Source organism: Suricata suricatta, chromosome 14, assembly GCF_006229205.1.
Source record: "Suricata suricatta isolate VVHF042 chromosome 14, meerkat_22Aug2017_6uvM2_HiC, whole genome shotgun sequence".
Lineage (NCBI taxonomy): Eukaryota > Metazoa > Chordata > Mammalia > Carnivora > Herpestidae > Suricata > Suricata suricatta.
This window is the reverse complement of record NC_043713.1, coordinates 69,241,465-69,265,784: the sequence shown is the minus strand read 5'-3', so window position 1 is coordinate 69,265,784 and position 24,320 is coordinate 69,241,465. Positions and strand designations below refer to the sequence as shown.

At 41.4% G+C, this 24,320-nt stretch overlaps 1 protein-coding gene across 10 annotated transcripts in view; it reads left to right on the top strand.

The window, feature by feature from the left end:
* The window catches only part of PRR14L (proline rich 14 like), a 61,354-nt gene extending 39,782 nt beyond the window's left edge, over positions 1-21,572 (top strand). For 9 of the 10 annotated variants that reach the window (XM_029921821.1, XM_029921822.1, XM_029921827.1 and 6 more), the window contains 5 exons: positions 3,403-3,474; positions 4,174-4,351; positions 4,919-5,025; positions 15,836-15,907; positions 17,088-21,572. In XM_029921821.1, the coding sequence (XP_029777681.1) occupies positions 3,403-3,474; positions 4,174-4,351; positions 4,919-5,025; positions 15,836-15,907; positions 17,088-17,367 (709 nt within the window). In that variant the 3' untranslated portion in view covers positions 17,368-21,572. The remainder of the gene's footprint in view (positions 1-3,402; positions 3,475-4,173; positions 4,352-4,918; positions 5,026-15,835; positions 15,908-17,087) is intronic. The other variant, XM_029921826.1, reaches the window with a different exon arrangement.
* Positions 21,573-24,320: the final 2,748 nt, after the last annotated feature.

Sequence of the window (24,320 nt, the reverse complement as noted above, 5' to 3'; positions counted from 1 at the left end):
AAAAAATTATTGAGTTATATCCCTAAAGATCTGCTTTAGACATCATAGGTAAATCTTCCTGTTTGTAATCCCTCAAATAAACAGAAACTTAAATTTTTTTAAGTTAGCCCTTATCATTGATATAGTTTAAAAATTCAACACCCTTAAAGCCTTAAAATTCCAAACAGCCTGGGAGAAGCCTTGTTCTTGTTGTTTCTGTGCAGTCTCTTACGTAGAATCCTTCTGTGTCACTGTAAAGCTGCCTGGCACGTGTAGCAAAGTTCCCAGAACATCTTAGCAGAAACCTAAATAAATAAAAAGGGCTTCAGAAAAACACCTCAGAACCTCAACATGGCTGATTGAAATTGAAAGACTAATGCTATTATAAGTACTTATCCTATAGTTAATAGAAAAATGTTCTTATAATGCAGCCACAAAAAAATACATTTGAATCAAATTGTTTTAAATGAGGGTATACTGTTTTGATTTTTGTCTAGTATGTCAGTATACCTCTATAATCTCATAATCACGCTCTGCTCAGTGTGTGACATGCAACTTTAAAACATGTTACCTTCTTTAAACTATGTTCATGCCTGATGTTAGAGTATAGACTAGTTCTTCATTTCACCCTGTAAAAATGTGTGGCTCTTTTACTTCTTCTAGAACTCTTTCCCTCCTGACTTTTGTTATCCCAGTGTGGAAGAGTTTCTCTCCCCTTTACTACCTGTGTCTAGTATTTTATTTACTAATTTTTAAAATTTTAATTCAAGTGGAATGTGGGGGCTTGGGTGTTTGTAGGGACTTTTCCTCCTTCTTGGCTCTGGAAATGCCTTAGCAACACATGCCTTGGCTTTGAGTTTAGAACTTTCCTGTTTTTCTAAACACATTTTTAGAAATGTTAAACATGACTGCATGACTCAGTTGGTTAAGCATCCAACTCTTGACTTCAGCTCAGGTCATGTTTCCACGGTTCATGATTTCAAGCCCTACATAGAGCCCTGTGCTGACAGTGCAGAGCCTGCTTGGGATTCTCTCTCTCTGTCTCTCTGTTTCTCTCTCTCTCCTCTTCCCCCCCTCCCCCTCCCTTCCTCCCTCCCTCTCGCTGTTCTTTCCTCCCTTGTGCTCGCTTGCTCTCTCTCTCCCCCCCCCAAATAAATAAACCTAAAAAAAATGTTAAGCATGATAAATTGGGTAGCCCAAGAAAGCAGAACTTAACAAATACTAAATTATGTTTCCATAGATTTGGCGGGGGTGGGCGGGTGGGGAGCACAAGTGAGCAAGAGACAGAAAAAGAGAGAATCCCAGGGGGGCTGAGGGAGGGAGAGAGAGGAGTGGAGCTCACTCAGAGTGGGGCTCGTGCTCACCAAATTGGGGCACGAGTTCACCCAAAACAGGGCTCAAGTTCATCCGATGTAGGACTCAAACTCACAAACCGTGATATCATGACCTGAGCTGAAATCAGGTGGTTAACAACTGAGCCACCCAGGAGCCCTCCATAGAATTTTTTTTAAGTTTTATATATTTAAGTAACCTACACCCAACATGGGGCTCCAACTCAAGGACCCTAAGATCAAGAGTCACATGCTCTACTGACAAAGGCAGCCAGGCACTCCACCGTAGAATTTTCATATGTGAACCTTCAGCATTCTATGATACAGGTTGAACTGGGCTCTTTTTTTGCTATTTTAATAGATGATGAGCCTGAGACATGTAGCTTTTTCTAACCCAGATCACTCAGCTGGTTAGTATGTCAGCTGAGCTAGATCTAGACCCAAGGTCTCCTGATTTCTGATTTGTTCAGCTGCTTTTCCAGTATACCAACCTGCATGTTTCCTTTTATCAGCACCCCTCAAGGAATCCTGAGTTGGTGCTAAACATTCTAAAAGTCTGAATTATCGGTGTTTCCTAGACCTATGAACAAATCTACTTCTAAGAGGAGATGGATTGTATTATGGTCTTCATACAAATGCCTCGCTGACTAAACCTGTACTGAGTTCCAAATTCAGTAGAAACTGATGCAGGTTTGACTTGAGAGGCACAAAAAGCTCTCCAACATCACATATTGATGTAGTTATAAGTGATGAATCCCATTGCTTCAGCAATAAAAATAAAAGCTTGATTACAAAGGGGCTAACCCTAGGGGTGCCTGGGTGGCTCAGCTGGTTGAGCATCCAGCTTTGGCTCAGGTCATGATCTCATGGTTCATGGGTTCAAGCCCTGTGTTAGGCTCTGTGCTGACAGCTAGCTCAGAGCCTGAAGTCTGTTTTCAGATTCTATGTCTCCCCCTCTCTCTGACCCTCCCCTGTCTCTCTCTCTCTCAAAAATAAATGAAACATTAAAAATTAAAAAAAGCTAACCCTGTTAACAGTTTTCTTCTATGTAACCATGTATTATGTGGAACTTGGCTTTAAAGAAAAGAGTTTTGGGACACCTGGGTGGCTCAGTTGGTTAAGTGTCTGCCTCTTGATTTCAGTTCAGATCATGATCTCACAGTTAATGAGTTTGAGCCCCACATTGGCCTCTGCACTGACCGCATGGAGCCTGCTTGGGATTCTCTCTCCCCCTCTCTCTGTTCCTCCCCTACCCCCGCTCACTCACTTTCTCTCAAAATAAATAAACTTTAAAGAGTTTTTTCTGTAAGGATATAGAAATTAGATTTTATTTTAATGGCATTAATAAAGGGGTGCATGGGTGGCTCAGTTGGTTAAGCATCTGACTTTGGCTCAGGTCATGATCTCACAGTTTGTGAGTTCAAGCGCTGCATTGGGCTCTGTGAAAAAAAAATTTTTAATAGTATTAATATAGATATGAATAATACAAAAAATTTAAATTTAATACAAAATTTTTTAATTTGTAAATTATTTTTAAAATCTCTAATATATGTATTCAACAACTTCATTAGAAGATATAAGACTCCAAGTCATTCTTATTCCCTCCTTTCTCTTAATGTCTTTTCTTTATTTCTCTCTTTACCTTCTTTCTATATGTTAGAAAATAGTCTTCCTGTCAGCCTGCCTCCATTCCAGTGATAGGAACATAAATGCAATTCTCATGACTGCAGTTGGAGGCTTCTTTCTGAATGACTGACATTTCTCTCTCTTTTTTTTTTTTAATTTATTTTTGAGAGGAGATTGCGAGCAGGGGAGGGTCAGAGAAAGAGAGGAAGATACAGAATCTGAAGCAGGCTCCAGGCTCTGAGCTAGCTGTCAGCACAGAGCCCGACGCGGGGCTGGAACCCATGAACTGTGAGATCATGACCTGAGCCGAAGCCGGATGCTTAACTGACTGCGCCACCTAGGCGCCCCATGACTGACATTTCTTATCTTCCTAGGGCCTTACTGAACATCATGTGCCAGGGCATCAAAACTTTCCTGTTGTTCTACCTCCCTAACCTATTATTTCCTTACTTTTGCTTCACTTCAGCCACACCATGTTACCATATGTGCCTCTTCTAGGCATGGAGGCCACTTATAACACCAATGGCAGTCAGATGAGGTAAGTCTCCAGCAGTGCCTGGTACATAAGGGCTTGCAGTGTGTGTGTGTGTGTGTGTGTGTGTGTGTGTGTGTGTGTGTGTACATGTGCACATGCATACACGTGCACGCACATGTGTATGTGTGAGAGAAAGAGGAACGTGAATGCGGCAAGCAAGCAGAGCACCTGAGAGAGCATGCTAGCAGATGGTATGGTCTGGTGTAGCATGATTCTGACGTCTTGTTCTCCTAAACCTGGTCCAAGATTCAGGAATGTTTTGTCGTAAGTAGCAACTAAGGATGAATAGTCAATACTAGTTATAAAAAAAAGTCAAAAACACTAGCCAGCTCATTGTACCACAGGTTCTCTCTCAAGCTATTTCTTGATAATACAGCAAACTTTATTTCCTAGATGGAGTTGATCTCATCTGAGCACAGTTCATTTGTTCAGTTCATTAAATGTTTTTCCTCCAAAAAGTCTTTTTTACATTTTTCCTTATAAAACTGCTTCACACCAATGAAACTGATTGCATTATTACACGTTTTTACACATGTAGACCCAGGCTATGACCAGAAGTAACTAGAAAACAGGTTGACTGGAAATGTCATTGCTGGAAAAAGGGAAGATCTTCAACCTTCATCTGATGTTAAGAAATTGAATGTGCCGAGGTAGAAAATGAAACCCATATCATATTTTCTTTCTCTGTTTTTCTCTCCATAGGGCTAGACTAGAGCCTCCATTCCCTGCCTTGGTACCAAAGTCTTGCTTAGTAACAGACTCAGCTGTCAGCAAACTCCTGCTTTCAGCCTCCGAGTTCCCGGTTCCTGGATTTGATGAGCTAGATGATGTGGCAGCAGCATGCCCCCATCCACAGAGCAGCCCTCCGGAACAGAAGGAGGTAAATGTAAAATGCTTGTGATTTAGCAGTGGTACTGGATGTGTCTGCTGAGGACCACAGATCACATGATGGGTACACAGGCCTCTGAGTGTCTTTGCTTGTCATTGTTTAGCTTTAGGTGAGTGCTAGAGATTACCAAGACAGGAGTATTTCTCCTTGGCCACCAAAGGCTACTCTGGGTCTCTTAATCTGCATTGTTTTCTAGATCCTTTTTTCTTGATGATAGAATTTAACAGGGTTTAGAGAGTGAATTAGACCAATGAGGTGCTTCATACATTTAAAGATGAGTGAACAATGATGTTCTTCAGTTTTGCAAACTCTGTCTCTAGCAGTTGATAAGCTTTCACATTGTTAATCTCAATATCTGAGCTCAATGGGTGATTCTCTTCCAATAGTATAAAGGGAGCAGTTGCTGAAAACAGTCAGTAGGAGTAAAGGGGGCTTTGTCATAAACTACTTATTAGAGTCTTCTGTAAACTAAAGAAGCAAATCTTGAGTGTTAAGAGACTTCATGTATTTAAAATGTCTTATAACTTGACCATCTTTTTTCTTAACCCTTAAAAATAGGCTGAGCCAGAGAAGAGACCAAAGAAAGTCTCACAAATTCGTATCCGGAAAACCATTCCTAAACCAGACCCTAATCTTACCCCCATGGGCCTTCCTCGACCCAAAAGGTGAGTTCCTTCTCTAATACACATAGGTTCATATTTTTGGGAAATTGTTTGGGACAATATAATGAGCCTTAAAAAAAATTTTTTTTTTACATTTTTATTTATTTTTGAGAGGCAGAAAGAGAGCACAAGTGGGAATGGGCCAGAGAAAGAAGGAGACGCAGAATCCAAAGCAGACTCCAGGCTCCATACTATCAGCATAGAGCCTGACACGGGGCTCAGACTCACAAACAATGAGATAATGACCTGAACCAAAGTTGGACACTTAACCAACTGAGCCACCCAAGCACCCCTATAATGAGCCTTTAAATGGTTATATACTCTGAGCTATTTATCATACTTCTAGGAAGTTACCCAAAAGAACTAATTGGTAATGTGACCAGAGATTTATGTGCCAGGGATACTGTAATACATTCTTAATCATTTTTATCAAGCTCACTTTGTCAGATACTATGCTGTTCCTTTGCATACGTAGTCTGGTCATTCCCCAGCGATGTTGAGAGGTAGGCACTATTGTCATCCCCAGGATTAGATGAGGTTACCAAGGCTGAGTGGTTATGACACCTGTGTTAGGTCATGGTATCAGTAAAGGCACAGGTAGTTTCTCTTGCACAGGTGCTCACAGCATTCTTTTTATTTTATTTTTTTTTTTTTGAGTGCCAGAGAGAGACAGAGTAGGAGAGGGTCAGAGAGAGATGAAGACACAGAATCCGAAGCAGGCTCTAGGCTCTGAGCTAGCTGTCAGCACAGAGCTCACAGCATTCTGTGTGCAAAGTTGAAGAGGGACCTGAAGGCATGGGGGAAAGAAGTTTTAATTTTTTTTTTTTTAAGAAAATGCCAAATCCATGCTATGACAGAGATAATTACTAACCCTATAAAGAGAAGTGGAAAGAAAAAAATTACCAAAGTATGTATTTTCTGTAATATGTATTACACAAACACACTATGGAATTATAAATATTTTTAAAAGATCTCCAGAGTTATATTTTCTTGTGGTGGATTTCACTTCTTCATTTCTGTTTGGCAAATGAAATCCTAACAGTGGTCCTGTAAGTAACCCCAGGGTAAGTTATTGAAATTTCCTGAGTGTCAAGAACACATCTGTAAAATGTAAATAAGAATTCCCAACACTTAAGATTACTGTACAGTCCAATTGAGTAAAAAATGTAGGGGTACCTGATTGACTTAGTTGGTAGAGCCTGCAACTCTTGATCTCAGGGTTGTAAATTTAAGCCCCATATTGGGCATAGAGCCTACTTAAAGAAAAAAGAAAAAAGGAAAATATGTGTACCAGCACCTATTGTACTGGTTCACCAACACAAATGCAGTAGTTACTATTACTGTGACCGTAATTGACGTTCCACTTTTCCCACATGGTTTTGTCTTAATAGATTCTTATCTCCCACTTCTTTTCTTGGTCATCCTACCAACTCTTTATAAAAGAAATGTTTAAAATATTTCAGATATCCTAGGTTGAATAGTACTTATTACTAGTGAATGAAATAGGATTCAGAATCAGATATATAAGTAAGTAGTTGGAAGTGGAGAAAGTTTTAACATAGTAATGACTTTCAATCCTTTGAACTTCTTTCAAGTGTGATGCCAAAAAATCACACAGTGATCTATCAAAAAATTATTTTTAATGATTTATCACCTAATATTTTTGAAAGCAAAGGATTGAGAAGTGCTTACTCACATAGGTTCTGTTACCAGGCATTGAAGCAGGAAGTATCTCATTGTATGGGCAGTACACCAAAAAGATCTAACCAGTAACTTTCAAATGCCTAATAATTTGTATGTTGGTCTTTCACTTAGAGATACTTTATTTAATCTAATATAGTGAAAGGGATTGAATAAGATTTTTAATAAACTTTTGTCTAAGATACCTTTTGATATTTATTCAGATACTCTTTTGTCAAAAAATCTTCAAGTTATAGATTTAATGCATTATATTTATCAAAAAGCCTTGACATGTAACATTTTTCTTTCTTTTTTTTTAATGTCCTTGACACAGTGGGGGCACCTGGTTAAACATCTGACTCTTGATTTCAGCTCAGATCATGATCTCGTGGTTCATGAGTTTAGCCCTGAGTCAGGCTTCGCACTAGCAGTGTGAAAGCTGTTTAGGATTCTCTCTCTCCTCTCTCTGCCCCTCCCCCACTCACACTCTCTCTCAAAATAAATAAAAACTTTTAAAATACATATACTTGACACAATGTTACATTAGTTTCAGGTATACAACATAGTGATTTGGTGGGTCTGTACATTATGTTGTGCTCACAAGTGTAGCTACCATCTGTCCCAATACAGTGCTATTATAGTGTCATGAACTATATTCCCTGTGCTATACTTTTTATTCTTGTGACTTATTCCATAACTGGAGGCCTGTATCTCCTACTCCCCTTCACCCATTTTCCACATCCCCCCACTCCTTGACCTATTAACTTAGTTGGCAAAAGCAATTTTTGTTATTCAAGCCCATCAGCCAAATCATTATTCCTAACTTTTGTTTTTCAACTCAAGTAAATGTTGATTTGTACCTTTAAGAAAATCATATAAGGGGCGCCTGGGTGGCTCAGTCAGTTAAGCGTCTGACTTCGGCTCAGGTCATGATCTCATGGTTTGTGGGTTCGAGCCCTGCGTCAGGCTCTGTGCTGACAGCTAGCTCAGAGCCTGGAGCCTGTCTTTGGATTCTGTGTCTTCCTCTCTCTCTGACCCTTCCCTGCTCACGCTCTCTCTCTCTCAAAAATAAATTAAAAACATTAAAAAAATTAAAATCGTATAAAACCTTTGAGACACTATGGAACACATTAAGGTAGATTTGTGAATGCCATAAGTCAAAATTAAAATCATATGTAACAAATATTTATCCATTTTAATAATGCATTATTTAAACAATCTGATAATGTGTTTCTCATTACTGAATTTGTAACAAACCAACTTAATGTGTAGCTATAATAATAAACTACAAAGTGAAACGTATGATAGAAAGCATGGTATTGCTTCAGTAAATGTGTGTTCCTACATAAAACAGACTCTCACTGGACCTTTAGGAATAATTAAGAGTCAAATAAAAATCAGAAATAAAGCTATTAATTTATGTAAATCTTAGGATTGCTTCAGTATTTAATGTAGGAGAAAAGTATATTGTGAAACCAACTGGCATGGCAGTATCATAATTTTTGCTGCTGTTAACAGGAGTAGAAGTTTTTTTATAAGATGAAATAATATAAGGATTAAATAATTGAATTAAATATTTATTTATAAAGTTTGTTAAAAGCTTATCCCTTAACTAGAGGAAATTACTTTAAAATGTTTGTCTGTGGGTTTTATACACTTCACCTTCAAATGTTTGATGGTCCTAGTAAACATTTCGGTTATTTGTTTTTAATTTTTTTTAATGTTTGTTTATTTTAGAGACAAAGTACAAGCTGGGGAGGCGCAGAGAGGGAAACACAGAATCCAAAGCAGGCTTCCGGCTCTGAGCTGTCAGCACAGAGCCCGACATGGGGTGAGATCGTGACCTAAGCCTAAGTCGGAGCTTAACCAACTAAGCCACCCAGGTGCCCCTCAGTTACAGGTTTTAAAAAAGAAGGATTGGCTATTGAGTGGAAATTTTCTTTCTAAATGATAACAGACTGTCAATGAGAATTGAGAATAGTTTGGAAAAAAACATTGGGTACAATTAAATACATGAACAGCCTGTGTTGGTATTTGAAGCTCTCTTTCATAAGTAGAGCCAGGGGGGATTGTTTGATGATAATCAGGAGGTGAATGAGGCAAAGTCACTCTGACAAACCCATTCCACAACATGTTTGAAATCTGAATATTCTGATACCAGCCAAAGTACGCTATTTCTGAGGCCACTCCTCCTCTCATATATAATGGGGAACTATATGTAATGGGGAAAGACAAGTCCACTACATGTTTACAGTAATTTCATTACTTACTAACCAGAGCTTAGCAAGATTAGTTATTTGTTTCATATACCAAAGCAGAATTCAGGATGTATAGGTGCTGCTCTGAAAGAATTTGTGGGAGGGGCACCTGGGTGATTCCGTTGGTTAAGCATCTGACTCTTGGTCTCAACTTAGGTCTTAATCTCAAGGTCATGAGTTCAAGCCCTGCTTTGGGCTCCGCACTGGGTGTGAAGCCTACTTAAAAAATAACAGCATAACATCCCTCCCAAGATTTTGTGGAAATTGGAGAAACCTGCATGAATGTTCAAACATAGGACTTCTAGGAAGTTAAAGACTGCGAGACTGATTCCCCTAAAAATAGGATTTCGTGTAGTCTGTGGCATGTCTTCTAGTGCACTAGCGAATACCACTGGTCTAGGGTATTTAGTAGCAACCTTATTTAGCTCTGGGAGTTCATGTGTCAGTCAGGGCCCAATCAGGAGACAAACTACATGGTTGGGTTTGTTTTTTTTTGTTTTTTTTGTTTTTTTTTTTTTTTTGAGAGAAAGAGCACGAGCAGGGGAGGGTCAGAGAGAGAGGGAGATACAGAATCTGAAGCAGGCTCCAGGCTCTGAGCTGCCTGTCAGCACAGAGCCCAACACGGGTCCCAAACCCACAAACTGTGAGATCATGACCTGAGCCGAAGCCGGACGCTTAACCGACTGAGCCACCCAGGAACCCCTATTTTATTTTTAAATTTTATTTTAGAGAGTGTGAGCAAGGGAGAGGGCAGAGGGAGAAACAGTGAGAGAGAGAGAGAGAGAGAAAGAGAATCTTAAGTAGGCTCCACACTCAGCACAGAGCCTTACACAGGGCTCAGTCCCACAACCCTGGGATCATGACCTGAGCTGAAATGAAGAGTTAGATGTTCAACCGACTGAGCCACCCAGGTCCCCCAAACTACACAGTATTTTAAATAGCAGAGTTTTTTAAATAATTTTTTAAAAACTTTTTTATAGGGGCGCCTGGGTAGCGCAGTCGGTTGAGCGTCTGGCTTCGGCTCAGGTCATAATCTCACGGTTCATGGATTCGAGCCCCATGTCGGGCTCTGTGCTGACAGCTAGCTCAGAGCCTGGAGCCTGCTTTAGATTCTGTACCTCCCTCTCTGTCTGACCCTCCCTTGGTCATGCTGTCTCTCTCTATCTTTCAAAAATAAATTTAAAAAATTTTTAATAAATGTTTGTTTTCAGAGAAAGAGAGAATCAGCAGGGCAGGAGCAGAGAGAGGGAGACAGAGGATCGGAAGTGAGCTCTGTGCTGACACAGGGCTCAAATTCACAAACTTGAGCTGAAGTTAGATGTTTAACTGACTGAGCCATCTTAATAATGTTTTAATTATTAAGGTGCCCCTTAATAATGTTTTTAAGTTTATTTATTTATTTATTTATTTTGAGGGAAGGGAGGGGCAGAGGGAGCAGACTCTGCATTGCCAGTGTGGAGCCCACTGCAGAGCTCAGACCCACAAACCACGAGATCATGACCTGAGCTGAAACCAAGAGTCAGACACTTAACTGACTGGGCCACCCAGGCTCCCCAAATAAGGAATCTTTAATGTAAAATAGAGTAACCATAGAGATGTACAGAGTATTCTGAAGGGTACCCTAAGACTGAGAGAAAGTACAAACTAAAGGTAGGACACACTTGGAAGGGGGGCCACCTCCTCTAGGTTGGCGTTTTGACTTTGTTGTTGAGGGTATGGTTGCAGCCCATTGGATGGTTGGGTTCCTAAAGTCAGAACTAGGCAAGCAGGTAATAGCAACCAGCTTCTAGGGTGCAGACCAGCTCAGGCAGACAGGCATGCAGGAGAAGTAGGGGTGCCGCTGTGGATGTAAGGCCTGGAGGATGGGTATTTCCTCCTAAGGGCGACAGGAAACAGACCTCAGGAAATTGGGGTACAAGCTTATGGCCTAGAGTGCCCTACATGTTTCAGGAAGCATGTGGTATGATCACCAGGCTAGGGTTGCCAGAGCACTGAGGGACTACATGCTATGGCCACACAGCTAGGGAGGAGCCCCCTCCAAATGACCCTTCCTTGGCACCCCAACAAACATATACCAGTGATGTGGGGGGAAAGTTCACCAGAACCAGGAAGAGAAACTCCTTTCCTCCTAGCAGTGTTCCCTCAATGTCTTCTTCTGTCCAAGATTTTAGCACCATACTTACTGTAAAGAAGAAATGCTTCAAGAGTTCAGGATTCCATTTTCACAGTGCAGGTACTGGAGTGTACATTTTGAGCTAAGAAGTTATAATATGATAACTGACACATGTCAGCAAACAGTGAATATATTCACTTGACCAAGAGAGAAGAGATTTGAATAAATGGAAAGGTTTGTGTTTCATACAGTCACAGAGTTAACATGGAAAAATAAAGAAGCAAGAATAGTCAGGAAGATTCAGAAAAGTAGTGAAATGATGGGGCGCCTGGGTGGCTCAGTCAATTGAGCATCTGGCTCTGGCTCAAGTCATGATCTCATGGTTTGTGTGTTTGAGCTCCGCGTCAGGTTCTGTGCTGACCACTAGCTCGGAGCCTGGAGCCTGCTTCGGATTCTTTGTCTCCCTCTTTCTCTGACCACCCCCCCATCTCTCTGTCTCTCAAAAATAAATTTTTAAAAAAAGTAGCGAAATGAGAGATGAGTTAATCCTAAGAGACATTAAAATATATCGTAAAGTCAGGGGCACCTGGATGGCTCAGTTGGTTAAGATTCTGATTTCAGATCAGGTCATAGTCTCATGGTTCATGGGTTCGAGCCCCACATTGGGCTCTGCACTGACAGCTCAGAGCCTGGAGCCTGCTTCAGATTCTTTGTCTGTCTGTCTGTCTCTCTCTCTCTACATATGTGTGTGTGTATAAAGTCTAAGTAAATAGAACAGTGTGATACCACGGCAGAAACATACAAATTGGTAAAACAAAATAGAAAGTACAGAAATAGACATGAACACATAGAGAAATTTAGGGTGTAACAAAGATGTCCCCTCAAATCAGTGGTAAAAAGATGGACTGTTCAGCAAAGTGCTATTGGGGCAGCTGGTAGCCATTTTAAGAGTAATAAATTTGGATTTGTACCTTAGACCTTTTGCCAGAAGAAATGCCAAATGAATCAGATTTAAGTAGAAGCAAATCAGTCTGTAAGAATACTTGAGGAAATGATAGGAATTTTATTTTTTTAAGTAAACTCCAACTTTAGTGTGGGGCTCAAACTCAGCCCCAAGATCAAGAGTCACATGCTACACTGACTAAGCCAGCCAACTGACCGCCCCTGCCCATAGGAAATTTATTTTTTTAAGCTTATTTATTTATTTTGAGAGAGTGAGAATGCAGAAGCGGATGAGGAGCAGAGAGAGAGGTAGAGAGAATTTCAGGCAGACTCCTGATTTCGGCTCAAGTCAAAATCCCAGGGTTGTGGGACTGAGCCCTGTGTTGGGCTCTGCACCAAGTGTGGAGCCTGCTTAAGATTCTCTTCTACTCACATGTTCTCTCACTCTCGCTCACTCGCTCGCTCTCTCTCTCTCTCTCTCAAATTAAAAACACAGCTCACACAAGCCAAGATGCACTGCTTTATATATGTGTAATCAGTGTCTTTAGATAATGTTACACTAGAGCTGAAATTGTCTGTAGAGTGCTGCCATTTGTATGAAATTGTGGAGGTTTCAGGGGAATAGAACTTCCTCAAGACTTCTATGTTTTATAGAGACCACTTCTGCAGCCATGTCTTCTATAAGCAATTGTAAATGAGAGACGTGGTTGCTCAGAAACAGAATTTGAACCCATTCCCAAATGCCTGGTGTTTTTTCTTTGGCCCTATTTATAGATTTGTTCTCTCTACCTGGGAGTGTAAAAGCCATTGTTACTCAGGAAGCAGTTTGGTCATCTTAGGTATTAAGTATCCTCTGGTCATTTTCTAGGCCAGAAAACAGATACCTTCAAAATTTGTTGCTGTATTCTGCTTAGTGTGTATATCTGCACATTTCTGGCTCAAGACCCACCTTATGCAGGGAGTTTTCAATGTTAGTTCTGAAACTGCCTTCCTCATGATGGAAGTGTAAAAACAGATCAAGTAATGAGGGAGAGGACCCACAAGATGGAAGACTTTCTCCAAAACCACTCTAGGCAAGGTGGACCCTGCACAGAAAGTGTCTGTGCTTTTGAGGCAGACTGTTCCATTCCAGTGAGTGTAGCCTCGCTGAAGAAGCCAAAAGTTTGTTGAGAGGCCAGGAATTCCAGAATCTGAGCTCTGCTTGGAGACCTCCACCTCAGCCCGGAAACAATGTAGATACATACTCTTCTGATTTGCAAGTGAGAATGACTGTTGGGAGGCTCATCTTTCTCTCAACAACTTTTAATGTAGCAGTTGCTACTTTTAAGAATGAAAGTAGTGGGGTGCCTGGGTGGCTCAGTCGGTTAAACCTCCGGCTTCGGCTCAGGTCAGATCTCACGTTCGTGGGTTCAAGCCCCATGTCAGGCTCTGTGCTGACATCTAGCTCAGAGCCTGGAGCCTGCTTTCGGTTCTGTGTCTCCTTCTCTCTCTGCCACTCCCCCTCTCATGCTCCGTCTCTCTCTGTATCAAAAATAAATAAAACACTAAAAAAAAAAAAAAAAAGAATGAAAGTAGTTTCCTCTTTTGGAATGCCAGTGCTAAATTGCTATGAAAAAAAATTGTATGCTTCTTATTATTTATGTATATTTTCCATAAGCATGTTCTCTGCTGAATTGGAATTGAACTAAACCAAATCTCAGTCAAGATTTTGAGAAAGAAATTAAAACGTAATGCCAAAAAGTTAATTAACGTGCTCTGCAGAATCTGCTCTTATCTGAATGAAACAAGGTTAAAACATAGAAACTTTGTGGTGATAAATTAATACTATTAATAGTTAATATAAGGGGTGCCTGGGTGGCTCAGCCGGCCGAGCCTCCGACTTGGCTCAGGTCAGATCTCACGTTCGTAGGTTTGAGCCCCGCGTTGGGCTCTGTGCTGACAGCTAGTTCAGAGCTTGGAGCCTGCTTCTGGTTCTGTGTCTCCTTCTCTCTCTGACCCTCCCCCTCTCATGCTCTGTCTCTCTCTGTATCAAAAATAAATAAAACATTTAAATTTAAAAAAAATAGTTAATATAAAAGTTATCATAATAAGTTTCTACTGAGATGAGTGTGGTGACCTGAGGGTTGAATCTATTATCTTCCACATCATAGCAACAGTGAATAAACTGATCAGAGGTCTATAGCAGGAAATGCATAAGGTGAGTATAGAATATCTTGTCTACCAGAAAGTGATGAAGCTCTCAAAGACTACTAAAATCATGTCCAAGAGACTCAGAAACCAATTTGGAACTCCCACTGGCCACAGATGAAGCAGAAGGAATAATAACTACAACAGATTGAAGCACAAGAAATCTGTTTCAATGGAAGAGTATATAATGATACTTTTAAAACAACATGTTGGCCATATTTGGATGAGATTAGAGAACCTAGTAATTGTTTGGAAATGAGTAAATAAAGAGAAAGAAACAAGCATGAGCTGTTTTGTGCAGAGTGTACCACAGGGTTACTAAGTAATTGATGAGCATGAAGTTTCAATTTAGATAAACGAATTCTACCAAATAAATTGAGAAGGAGTGCCAGACTATCTGTAAGTATGATTCTTCAGTGGCTGGTCATATTTTTAAAAGGTCAGCAACAGGTTTCCTGCCCCTCATGATGAAAGCATACACAACCATCTAAGACTCTTCCTATCCAGGTGTGTAGGTGGCTCAGTCGGTTAACCATCCAACTAAGGCTCAGGTCATGATCTTATGGTTTATGGGTTCAGGCCCCACATCAGGCTCTGTGCTTACTGCTCAGAACCTGGAGCCTGCTTTGGATTCTGCGTCTCCCTCTTTCTCTGCCCCTCTCCCGCCCACACTATGTCTCTCAAAAGTAAATAAACATTAAGTAATAATAAGAAAATTGAAATCTTTCTATCAAAACACCTAAATCTGATTATGCCTCTATATCTAATTATCAATCTGTAGGAAATACCTATAGTATTTTCCTTATATTTGGGTCAGAGGAATGGGTTAGATGATATTTTGTGGGTGTAATCATAATCTAAACTGGGGAAACCACAGGTCAAACGACGTGGTTTCTTCACCAAACAAACGACAAAATCAAAAAGACAAAGTAGATCATTAGTAATATATGAGATGGTATTGATTGGAATTAAAAGTTCCACGGACCTATGTATGGGAAAAGGATAAAAATATTGATGTGCTCCAGTTTCCAAGTTAAGTAAACTTCTTAAAATTCTTGCCAGCCATTCAAAGAGGAGTATATAATTTCCAAGCCAGGAAAGGGGGATAAAAGAGAAAGTGAGCAGTCAGTTAAGGAGAAGAAAAGAAATATTGAAAAGATAAAAGAAACTGTAAAATATGATAGTAGATATAATTACGGCTGTATCATTGCCAGTGAGGATAAATGGACTAAATTTCATACAGCCGAAGATTGGCATCCTAGAAAAGAAAATCTAGTATGTGTTTTGCTCATGAGACGTATCAAAAACTCATTGCATGGGTACCTGGGTCTCTCAATCAGTTTACGTGTCTGGCTTTGGCTCAAATTATGATCTCGCGATTCGTGGGTTCAAGCCCCACATCAGGCTCTCTGCTGTTGGTGCAGAGCCCACTTGGGATCCTTGGTCTCCTTTTCTCTCTGCCCCTCTCCTGCTTGTGCATGCTCGCACTCTCTTGCTCTCTTTGAAAAATAAACAAACTTAAAAAAAAAAAAATCAATCCAGAGAGGCTGAAAGAAAATGGACCTATTGAGTTGGGAAGCCAATCTTACCTCTCTTAAGAGAGCAAGAAGAATTTATTTTATTCTCTTTTCAGGTTAAAGAAAAAGGAGTTTAGTTTAGAAGAAATATATACCAACAAGAATTATAAGTCTCCTCCTGCAAACAGGTAGGTTCATGAGTAAGCGTAAATAGACTGGGAGGGCTTCTGAAATAATCGATGTAAATCTCTAATCCATTCACTTCAGAAAGGAAGTTATTGGAAATAACTAGAATTGATATTTTTAGTTCCTGTAGGGTGGGACAGAAATGTGTGTTGAGTTAGGTGGGTACAAAAAACATCATTTCCTTTCAGTTTGTACTTGTGTTTTTAGCAAAAACCCACTGTCTTCTCCAGGACTGGTAACCATTGATCTTCAGATATGATTCCAAATCCCAGTATAGACAGAGTTTCACTTGGCTACCTTTGAGTCTGAATTCAGTTCAAGACAGGGAACATTTATTAAATTCCTGTTGTGTCCAGGTTGTAGCAGGAGAGTTCTAGGATTTTATCCTGTAAGGTGAACCTTTGCCCTAAGACATTTGTACGAGATTATTCATTGTAGCATTGCTAAATAATAGGAAACACTTGGAAACAACTTAAATTGTTTAAATTATGATTCAACCTTATAATGGAATACACTGTAGCCATTAAAAGGAATCAGATACCTGTTTACTGAATTAGAATAACCTTAAAAGTTATTGACAGGTCAGAGAGGCACAGTGTTCTAAGACAGTATATGTAGTTTGCTACCAGTTGAGTATAGGAAGAAAACCAACGTGGGGGATATATGCCATGGGGTCAGCAGACTATAGGCCACTTTCAGTGATTGGCCTGTTTCCTTTCTTTCCTTTTTTGTTATTGTCTGTGAGAAAAAGAAAAATGGTTTCTATATTTTTAGAGGGTTGTTTAAAAACAAAAAATATAATTGAGTCCTATGTGCTCATTAATTTTAAAATGTTTCCTATCTGTCCCTTTACACAAAAGGGCTGACCTCTGGTAATACATGCTTATCTGTGCATGTCTCTGATTGAATGACTTTATGAATACATAAAAAATTGGTTGGTGTTGCCTACAAGGGCTAGTCTTTTATTCCTTTTGCTCAGTTTCAGGTTTTTCACTGGGTGTTCATATATTACGTATCCATAAATATATTTCTTCATACAAAAAAAAGATACTGGCCAGAGAAAGCAGTCGAGTAAGTAGTCGCTAGTTGTTTCAGCCTCAGTTGACCAGAAGGGTTGATGACCCAGGAGATGGGCTATGTGAGTCATTGTATCAGTGATTCTTTTTTGTGCTCCACCCTCAGGTGTTTGGAGACCATCTTTGAGGAACCTAAGGAACGAAATGGTACACTAATCTCAATCAGCCAACAGAAGAGAAAACGAGTTCTAGAATTTCAGGATTTTACAGTCCCACGAAAGAGGAGAGCTCGTGGTAAGGTCAAGGTGGCAGGCAGCTTTACCAGGGCCCAGAAGGCAGCTCTGCAAAGTCGAGAGCTGGATGCTCTGTTGATACAGAAACTAATGGAATTGGAGACCTTTTTTGCCAAGGAAGAGGAGGAGCAGGAGCGATCATCTGGTTGTTGAGAAGCAATTTGGTTTAGGGGTCTCAATTTTAGATTTTCCAGGCTCCTTGGAAGAGGTTGCCTAATTTTGCCCTACCGCCCAAACGACCCAAAATGCAGTCCATGGATTTTACCTATTTTAAGGTGCAACCTTTTTAGGAATTGGTGAAGAAAGGTCCTCTACTTCTACTGCTGAGTACTGAACCTCAGGAATGCTCTCCTTCTCCTGGAAATGATCCTGAAAACCATCTGGCCTCCTCCTCCCACTCGCCATCCATAGGAGGAGGACTCAGCATACCTTCAGTAACACTAGGATTCCAAGGACTCATAGCATTTGCACGTCCGTGTGAAAGTTCTGCGTTGTTTACGGTGGTGCTAGACCAAGATTATGTAGAGACGTGGCCTAGGGAGGAGAACCTGGTGTCCTGTCCTTTGTGGTCTCACCAGCTAATTTCAGTAGTTGAGGAAAGATGAGCTGTTGTGTTTCCTAATCCTTTGAGTCTGTCTGCCCAGAATTGTGTGTGCGTGCGTGCGTGTGTGTGTGTGGTAGTGTGTGGGCGTGGGCGTGTGTGGCTTTTCCCCATCATTTTCTCCCCTCTGTGACTGTGGGTCACTAGTGCCAGAGGAGCCCGTCCAGGCCCCATTCAAAGTAAGTTGCACTTTTAATGTTGTGGTGTTACTTTCATTTGTTTTTATTTCTTTTCTTTTTTTTTTTTTTTTTTTGTATTATTGCTGCATGTTTGGAGCCTTTAAATGTGATTTTAAAAACAAAATTTTAAGACATCAAGGAGAAAGACAACGTTTTCAGACTATATGACAGGCATTTGACTCAGTATATCAATGCATGGTATGGGACAATGGAGAGATATTTTCCCGTTATGTGTTTGAAGCAGCCCCTTCCCCATCTCCACCTTCCAGAGTAACTCATTAGAGGGAGTACTTTTTCATCTGCATTCTCATTCTTACCCACTAAGTAGATCTGTTTATTTTAATGATGGAAGTAAGAGCAAGTTTTCCTCCCACTCATTGAAAAAAATGTGAAGGTTGGGTTTGGTTTTAGTGGGTTTTATCTAAAGTGGTAGTCTGTAACAAAGTTGTGTACGACAGCTCAGGTGGTGATAAAGGCCGTTTCAGAGAGTTTGCAGCTGTCAGAGCAACTTGTCCAAGAGTGGGGAGTGAGATGGCATGTGGTTCGACCCAATGATGCATCCTTGCAGGGGATTACGAAATTCCACGGCCAGCCCTCTGAGGACACCATCGTATTCTAGCCTCCTTTGTCAAACCTACTGGAAATTTTTTAGAGTGCCAGAGTTGGCAAGGTTCCTTCATCTGTGCCTCCTTGAGTCTCTGGGCAGAAGGATGCTGGGTGGGTCGGCCAGGCCCAGAGGTGTCGTTCTTTTTCTACTTAACTCCTATGTGCCCTTGCCCTGCTCTACTACCCACCCCACCACCACCACCTTCCCTGTGTTTTATCTTTCTTTCCCTCTTGCTCTCATTACAAAAAATCAGAGAATTAACATTCCTTGGCTGGTGAGTGGGATGCAACAACCAGCCTCAGGACACTGGTCACCTCTTCCCATTTTCCTAGAAGCCACTGCTAGGAAGCAGCCACCCAAGGAGACTGTCAGAGCTCCAGAGATATTGTCAGGTCAGTCTGTTAGAGACGAGTGAGTGGTGCTGTCCTGGTGTGTCTCCTAGGGTTCCTTTGTCTCCCCAATTGTGACTGGGTGGGGAGATGGGGTGGGGTCAGGGGGTCTCTATGTGCCTTTCCTTTGCAGGTTGACAGTCTATGCCACACTGAAGCTGAAGAACTGACATGAGCAAGGAAAAAAAAAAGTGCCACATCTGTCTTCTATGCCCATTGGCTCAGACATAGCATTTAGTAAGTGAAATACACACTGGTAACCCATAGAGGCTTCTAAGGCCATGACCAAATAGCATTGAAGAGAGCCACGTTTCCATACTGGCTTGGAATGTGAAACAGATTCCACCGTTCTACATCTGCTTTGCCTAGACTGTATAGACACGACCTGTGTTTCACCTCAGTACCTCTCCCTTCCTAGGACAGAGTCCTTAGACACTAAATGCTTCTCTCTGTCTTTTCGCCTAAGGGAATGGGGGTTAGTATTGCATTGCACCCTCTGACAAACATTTTTAGGGAGTGCTGCCGGACAGCTTGCAAACTCCCAACAACTCAGCAGAGTCCTGTTTGCCAGCTCCGTTGCTGGTGTAGACTAGTCAGCAGTGCGGCAGCCCATTTCATCTGGCAGACTGAAGTTGAACAGGCACAGCTGTGGCATCACGGTCATTACCGAGATACAAATGTCAAGTTTGCCCTTATACATAGGCATGGTATTTGTAAGAGCCAGGAGCAGTGATTCGGAACATTAGAGCCATGGAGGAAGTGGAGGCCTGGGCTCCCTCCTTGTCCTGGCAGTGTGGAAGAGAAGCAGCTCTGAGGCAGCCTTGTCTATCCTTGAAATTCTTGGCCTGTCCTCTGGCTCAGGGCCTTTCCCTGCTCCAAAGATAAGAAGGGTCCCCCATTGCAAACTTGAAATTACTTACCTGAAGTTGATACATCAAGTTCTAGCCGTGCTCAGCCACACCTGTCTTTGCATTCATTTTCACCATTAGCCTGGCCAGCTGCAAGGCTATCTGTGGTCCTCAGAGCCTGTGGAACCTGCCCACGATGGGAGGCGTTAGCTGCTGACGCACCACTTACCCAGAGTTACAGGAGGTCTACTTCTGGGGTGGGGTTTGGTACAATTTCTGATTATGGGCACTTCCCACCCCAAATGATGAGAAGTTACAGTTAACTATGATTTACTCAGCTATAAGTCAACTCCAGAGGTTTAGTGTTCTTAATATGGGAAAGAGGAGAAATCTCAGGTCCAATCAGGGTTCTGCCTATCAGCTTTTCACTGAAACTTCAACTATAGTTTTGTGGGGGTTTTTTTTTCATCTTTATAGGTATATTTGCCCCTCATCTACTTCCTGTCCCCTTTCTTCTCTTCTCTTTTGGTCACCTTTCCAGCTTTATTTTCTTCATTAGTTTAAATGTACCTCATCACACCTGTTAAAACAGATTATGTCCACTTTTCCTTACTGACCTTACTCTAAGAGCTACAGCAGAGGGAGGTACAGTGGAAAGACATGTAGTGTTTGCCTTACTTGGAGCCTGAAGAGCTTAGAAACTCATGCTGTGAATCCCAAAACTCAGTGCTCCTTTAAGAGCTGTGAAAATCATGACATTTTGTCACAGTTTTGCCTGAAAGGGTCTTTTGCCTGGGTGCCAGAGCCAAACTGAGGTGAATTCCAGATCCTAACATCTGGGTGCGATCCCTCCCCCCAGGGCTCACTCCCTGTCTACTAGACCAAGAGCAGCATGAAGTGTGCAGGACAGGGGAGGCAGCGAGCGCCAAGGCTCTGGTGCAGCCCAAGGGAAAGCATAGCCAGCACTTGGTCCCCAGGCTGGGATTCCATCTCCTAACACCACGTACATTAAGATCCGCGAAAGACCAACTTTTAGTCAGTGATGCTTTTTCTCCCATTACCTGAGGGAGAAGTATGCAGTTGGTGCTTTCTTTTAATTCCCTGTTTTGTTTTTGTTTTGTTACTGGAAGCTTTTCCCCAGGTATCATGGAAAGGACCTCTTAAATACCACATTTGGTGTGGGCGGCTGTATCCAAAGTCTAAATAATTGGCCAGAGGTATGGAGTAGCCTTTCCTGGATTGATGCAAAGGAAGGGCTCCTTATCACAACTGCACTTCTTGATATTAAAAACTGGCTGCGGAGGAAGACTTAATTTTACAAAAATCAAAGTTTGAGATCATCTAACCACAAATTGAGCAGCTAACGCTAATTTGATTATAAAGTAAGGGTCCCCATATAGCCCGCCATCTAGCACAGCATATTCTCAGATTTGACGCTTATTCATTGTGTGTCTTCACAAGCCCCTCCTTGGTGCTGAGTTGGATTTGAATTCTTGGCAAGAGTCCTCAGCATCTCCTTGGGCTGGTCTGGGCCAGTAAATAGCTGCCTGAAGTGTTTATATATTATCATGGTCAATAGTTCAGTGAAATTTGTACATTTTTGGTAACATTGGTATACATGATGCCCCTGCAGTTCCTTTTCTGTTTGGTAGTTTGTGACTCTAAATTCCCACTGTTATGTGTGTTAATTTATGAAAATAAATTTTTTTGGAAAATCTTTCAAATAACTCTTAAGGCTGTTATTCTATTCTCTTTTTTTTATGATTTTATTATTAAGTAAGCTCTACACCCAACATGGGGCTCAACCTTAGAAACCCCAATATCAAGAATAGCACTTTTTCCAACTGAGCCAGTCAGGTGCCACTGTTATTTTATTCTTACGACTTGGTAAAATTTTAAAATTTTACCTATAATATTATGAGGTTTCACCACTTTCTGAGGACTGTCCTGTGCTCAGAACAAGTATTGGCCTCCACCTTTGGGTGACCTGAGCCTGCAATGAATCTTTTAAAATTTACTCAGTGGCAGCAAATCATCCCTTTGAGGGAATTTGGTATTTGGAAACACCCAATACTCATTCAGATCTGAGTCATACCCACTTAGGTGGGGTAGGGTTGCAGAGCAAGTATCTTAGGTGTGATTTTTAAATAGTGCAGCTTACTTTCTCATTTGGTGAGGGGTGGGGAGCAGTTATAAATTCAAGTCATAAGATGTTTCAAATATTAACCTATTTGGAATAAGAGCTTCACTTGCTAATGAGACTACTAGGGAGAGTGTAAATGCAGTGGAGTACATGCATTTGCTGTAAAAAAAAAAAGTCTTGCCTTTTATCAGATATCCTCCTGGCTGTAAATGAAGTTAGGCCATGAGTCTTCTATTCTCAGTCCTCTAGTGAGATGGTGGCAACTAGTGAGAGAATGACTGAAAACATGGCTCTCAAACACTGACATGTTCCAGGAAGAATCCTAATTTCTGAGGATGTTTTTCAGTGTCCAGTGTCCCTGCATGGCTTTTTCCAATTCTTGGGCTTCTACAACACAGAATTCCATCCATGTAGTCTTAATATTTGGGGAGCATTCTGCCTCACAGGAATGTTTCTGCTTGTTAGGTTTCACAGTTAATTGAGAAGCGCACTCCTACACATTTTCTTTGTTTAGAAGGGAGAGGCTAATCATCTATTATGTGTTATTTCTTTAGCATCTCTCATTACAGAATCTCAGTGTTGGTAAGGCTTCCTGAGAATTAGAGGACTGATCCAAGCTGATTTAAGAATCCTCTGTTGGGGTGCCTGGGTGACTCAGTCGGTTAAGGCTCCGACTTCAGCTCAGGTCAGAACTCACGTTCGTGGAGTTTGAGCCCCCCGTTGGGCTCTGTGCTGACAGCTAGCTCAGAGCCTGGAGCCTGCTTCGGGTTCTGTGTCTCCTTCTCTATCTGCCCCTCCCCCTCTCATGCTCTGTCTCTCTCTGTATCAAAAATAAATAAAAACATTTAAAAAAAAAAAAGAATCCTCTGTTGGGGGGCACCTGGGTGGCTCAGTCTGTTAAGTGTCCAACTCTGGCTTAGGCCGTGGTCTCACAGTTTGCAGGTTTGAGCCCCGGGTCAGGCTCTATGCTGACATCTCAGAACCTGGAGCCTGCTTGCATTTTTCTCTCTCTCTCTCTCAAAAATAAACATTAAAAAAATTTTTTTAAAGAAGTCTCTATTGTACCTTGCCCTCTTGCAGTGATGGAGACCTGATCTTTACATTTCCTTCTGGGAGGACTTTGCTTGAAAAGTGTTCTAGAAAATTCCTAATTCATAAACAACTTCCAAGGTCATAGATGAGTCATAACATCTTAAACTTCCAGTGTCTTCTCCCTTCTCACTGTCAGCTGATAGCTTTGTGTTTGCATTTCACTGAGAAGCAATTTGAATGAAATTTACATACTGACCTTTTGCAGTTCCTTGAACAGACCAAGCATGCTCCCCGGTTGATTTGCTGTCTCCAGTGCTCTTCTCCCACATTTGTACATGTTCCCTCAGGCATTTTATTTAGATTTTTGCCTTCCCAGATCATCCTAAAAGTGTATCCCCTCCCATTCTACATCGCCCTTATGATACTTTTATATTTTACAGTACTTACTACCGTCTTCACAAGTTCCTCGAGGTCAGGGACTTTTGTTTTATTTACTCTGGGATCTTGCTCTCAAGCACCTAAACCACTGCCTCACATATATGGTAGGAGCTGAGGAAACACTCACGGGCAAACGAATGGCTGCTTTTATTCACAGAACTTGTTGCCGCACAGACCTGGTGCAGTCCTCTCCATCCCCCTTAGTCTGAATATCTGAAGACCCTGCAATTCTCCCTTCAAGTTACTCTTCAAGGGACCTGGTTGGTAACTGCCCAAACACACAAGGTAAAACTGGTCAACTCTTCCAATGCCAGGCTCTGCTCAGCTCCAGCTGCAGCCACACCACACAGCTAGCCTGGCGCCTTCTGATTGGCTGCAGCTGACAGGCTGGGAGGGGCTAGTCAAGATGTTACTCCTATCAGGTGGCAGGCAGTGGGGTCACCTACCTAGGAGTTAGTACTTGCAGCCAACCTGGATTATGTCCCCAAGGACATAATCGTGGGGTGCTGGAAGGCAGAGACTGCGTGGATAGGAATCATTTTGGGAATTTTTCTCTTTTGTTTTGCATTTTTAATGTCAGACTCTTAAAGATGGTAATATGGTCCCCGCGCACAGAGGCAAATATTCCAAGATATTGCAGCAGCCGATGAGTCTGGCTGCCCCTCGTGCCCTTCCCCTATTGCTGCCTGCCTAAGTTATACTGGTAAAACACAATTTCACACTTGTCAGAACCAACTCTTAAAATCTCTCCATGGCTTTCTCCTTTTCCCCAAATATAGTAACTACCATTTATTGAGCCCTGACCAAACACCAAGCATTTTGTGCCTATTAACTCCATGAACTCACATCAACCTGAAGTGGGTTTTTTT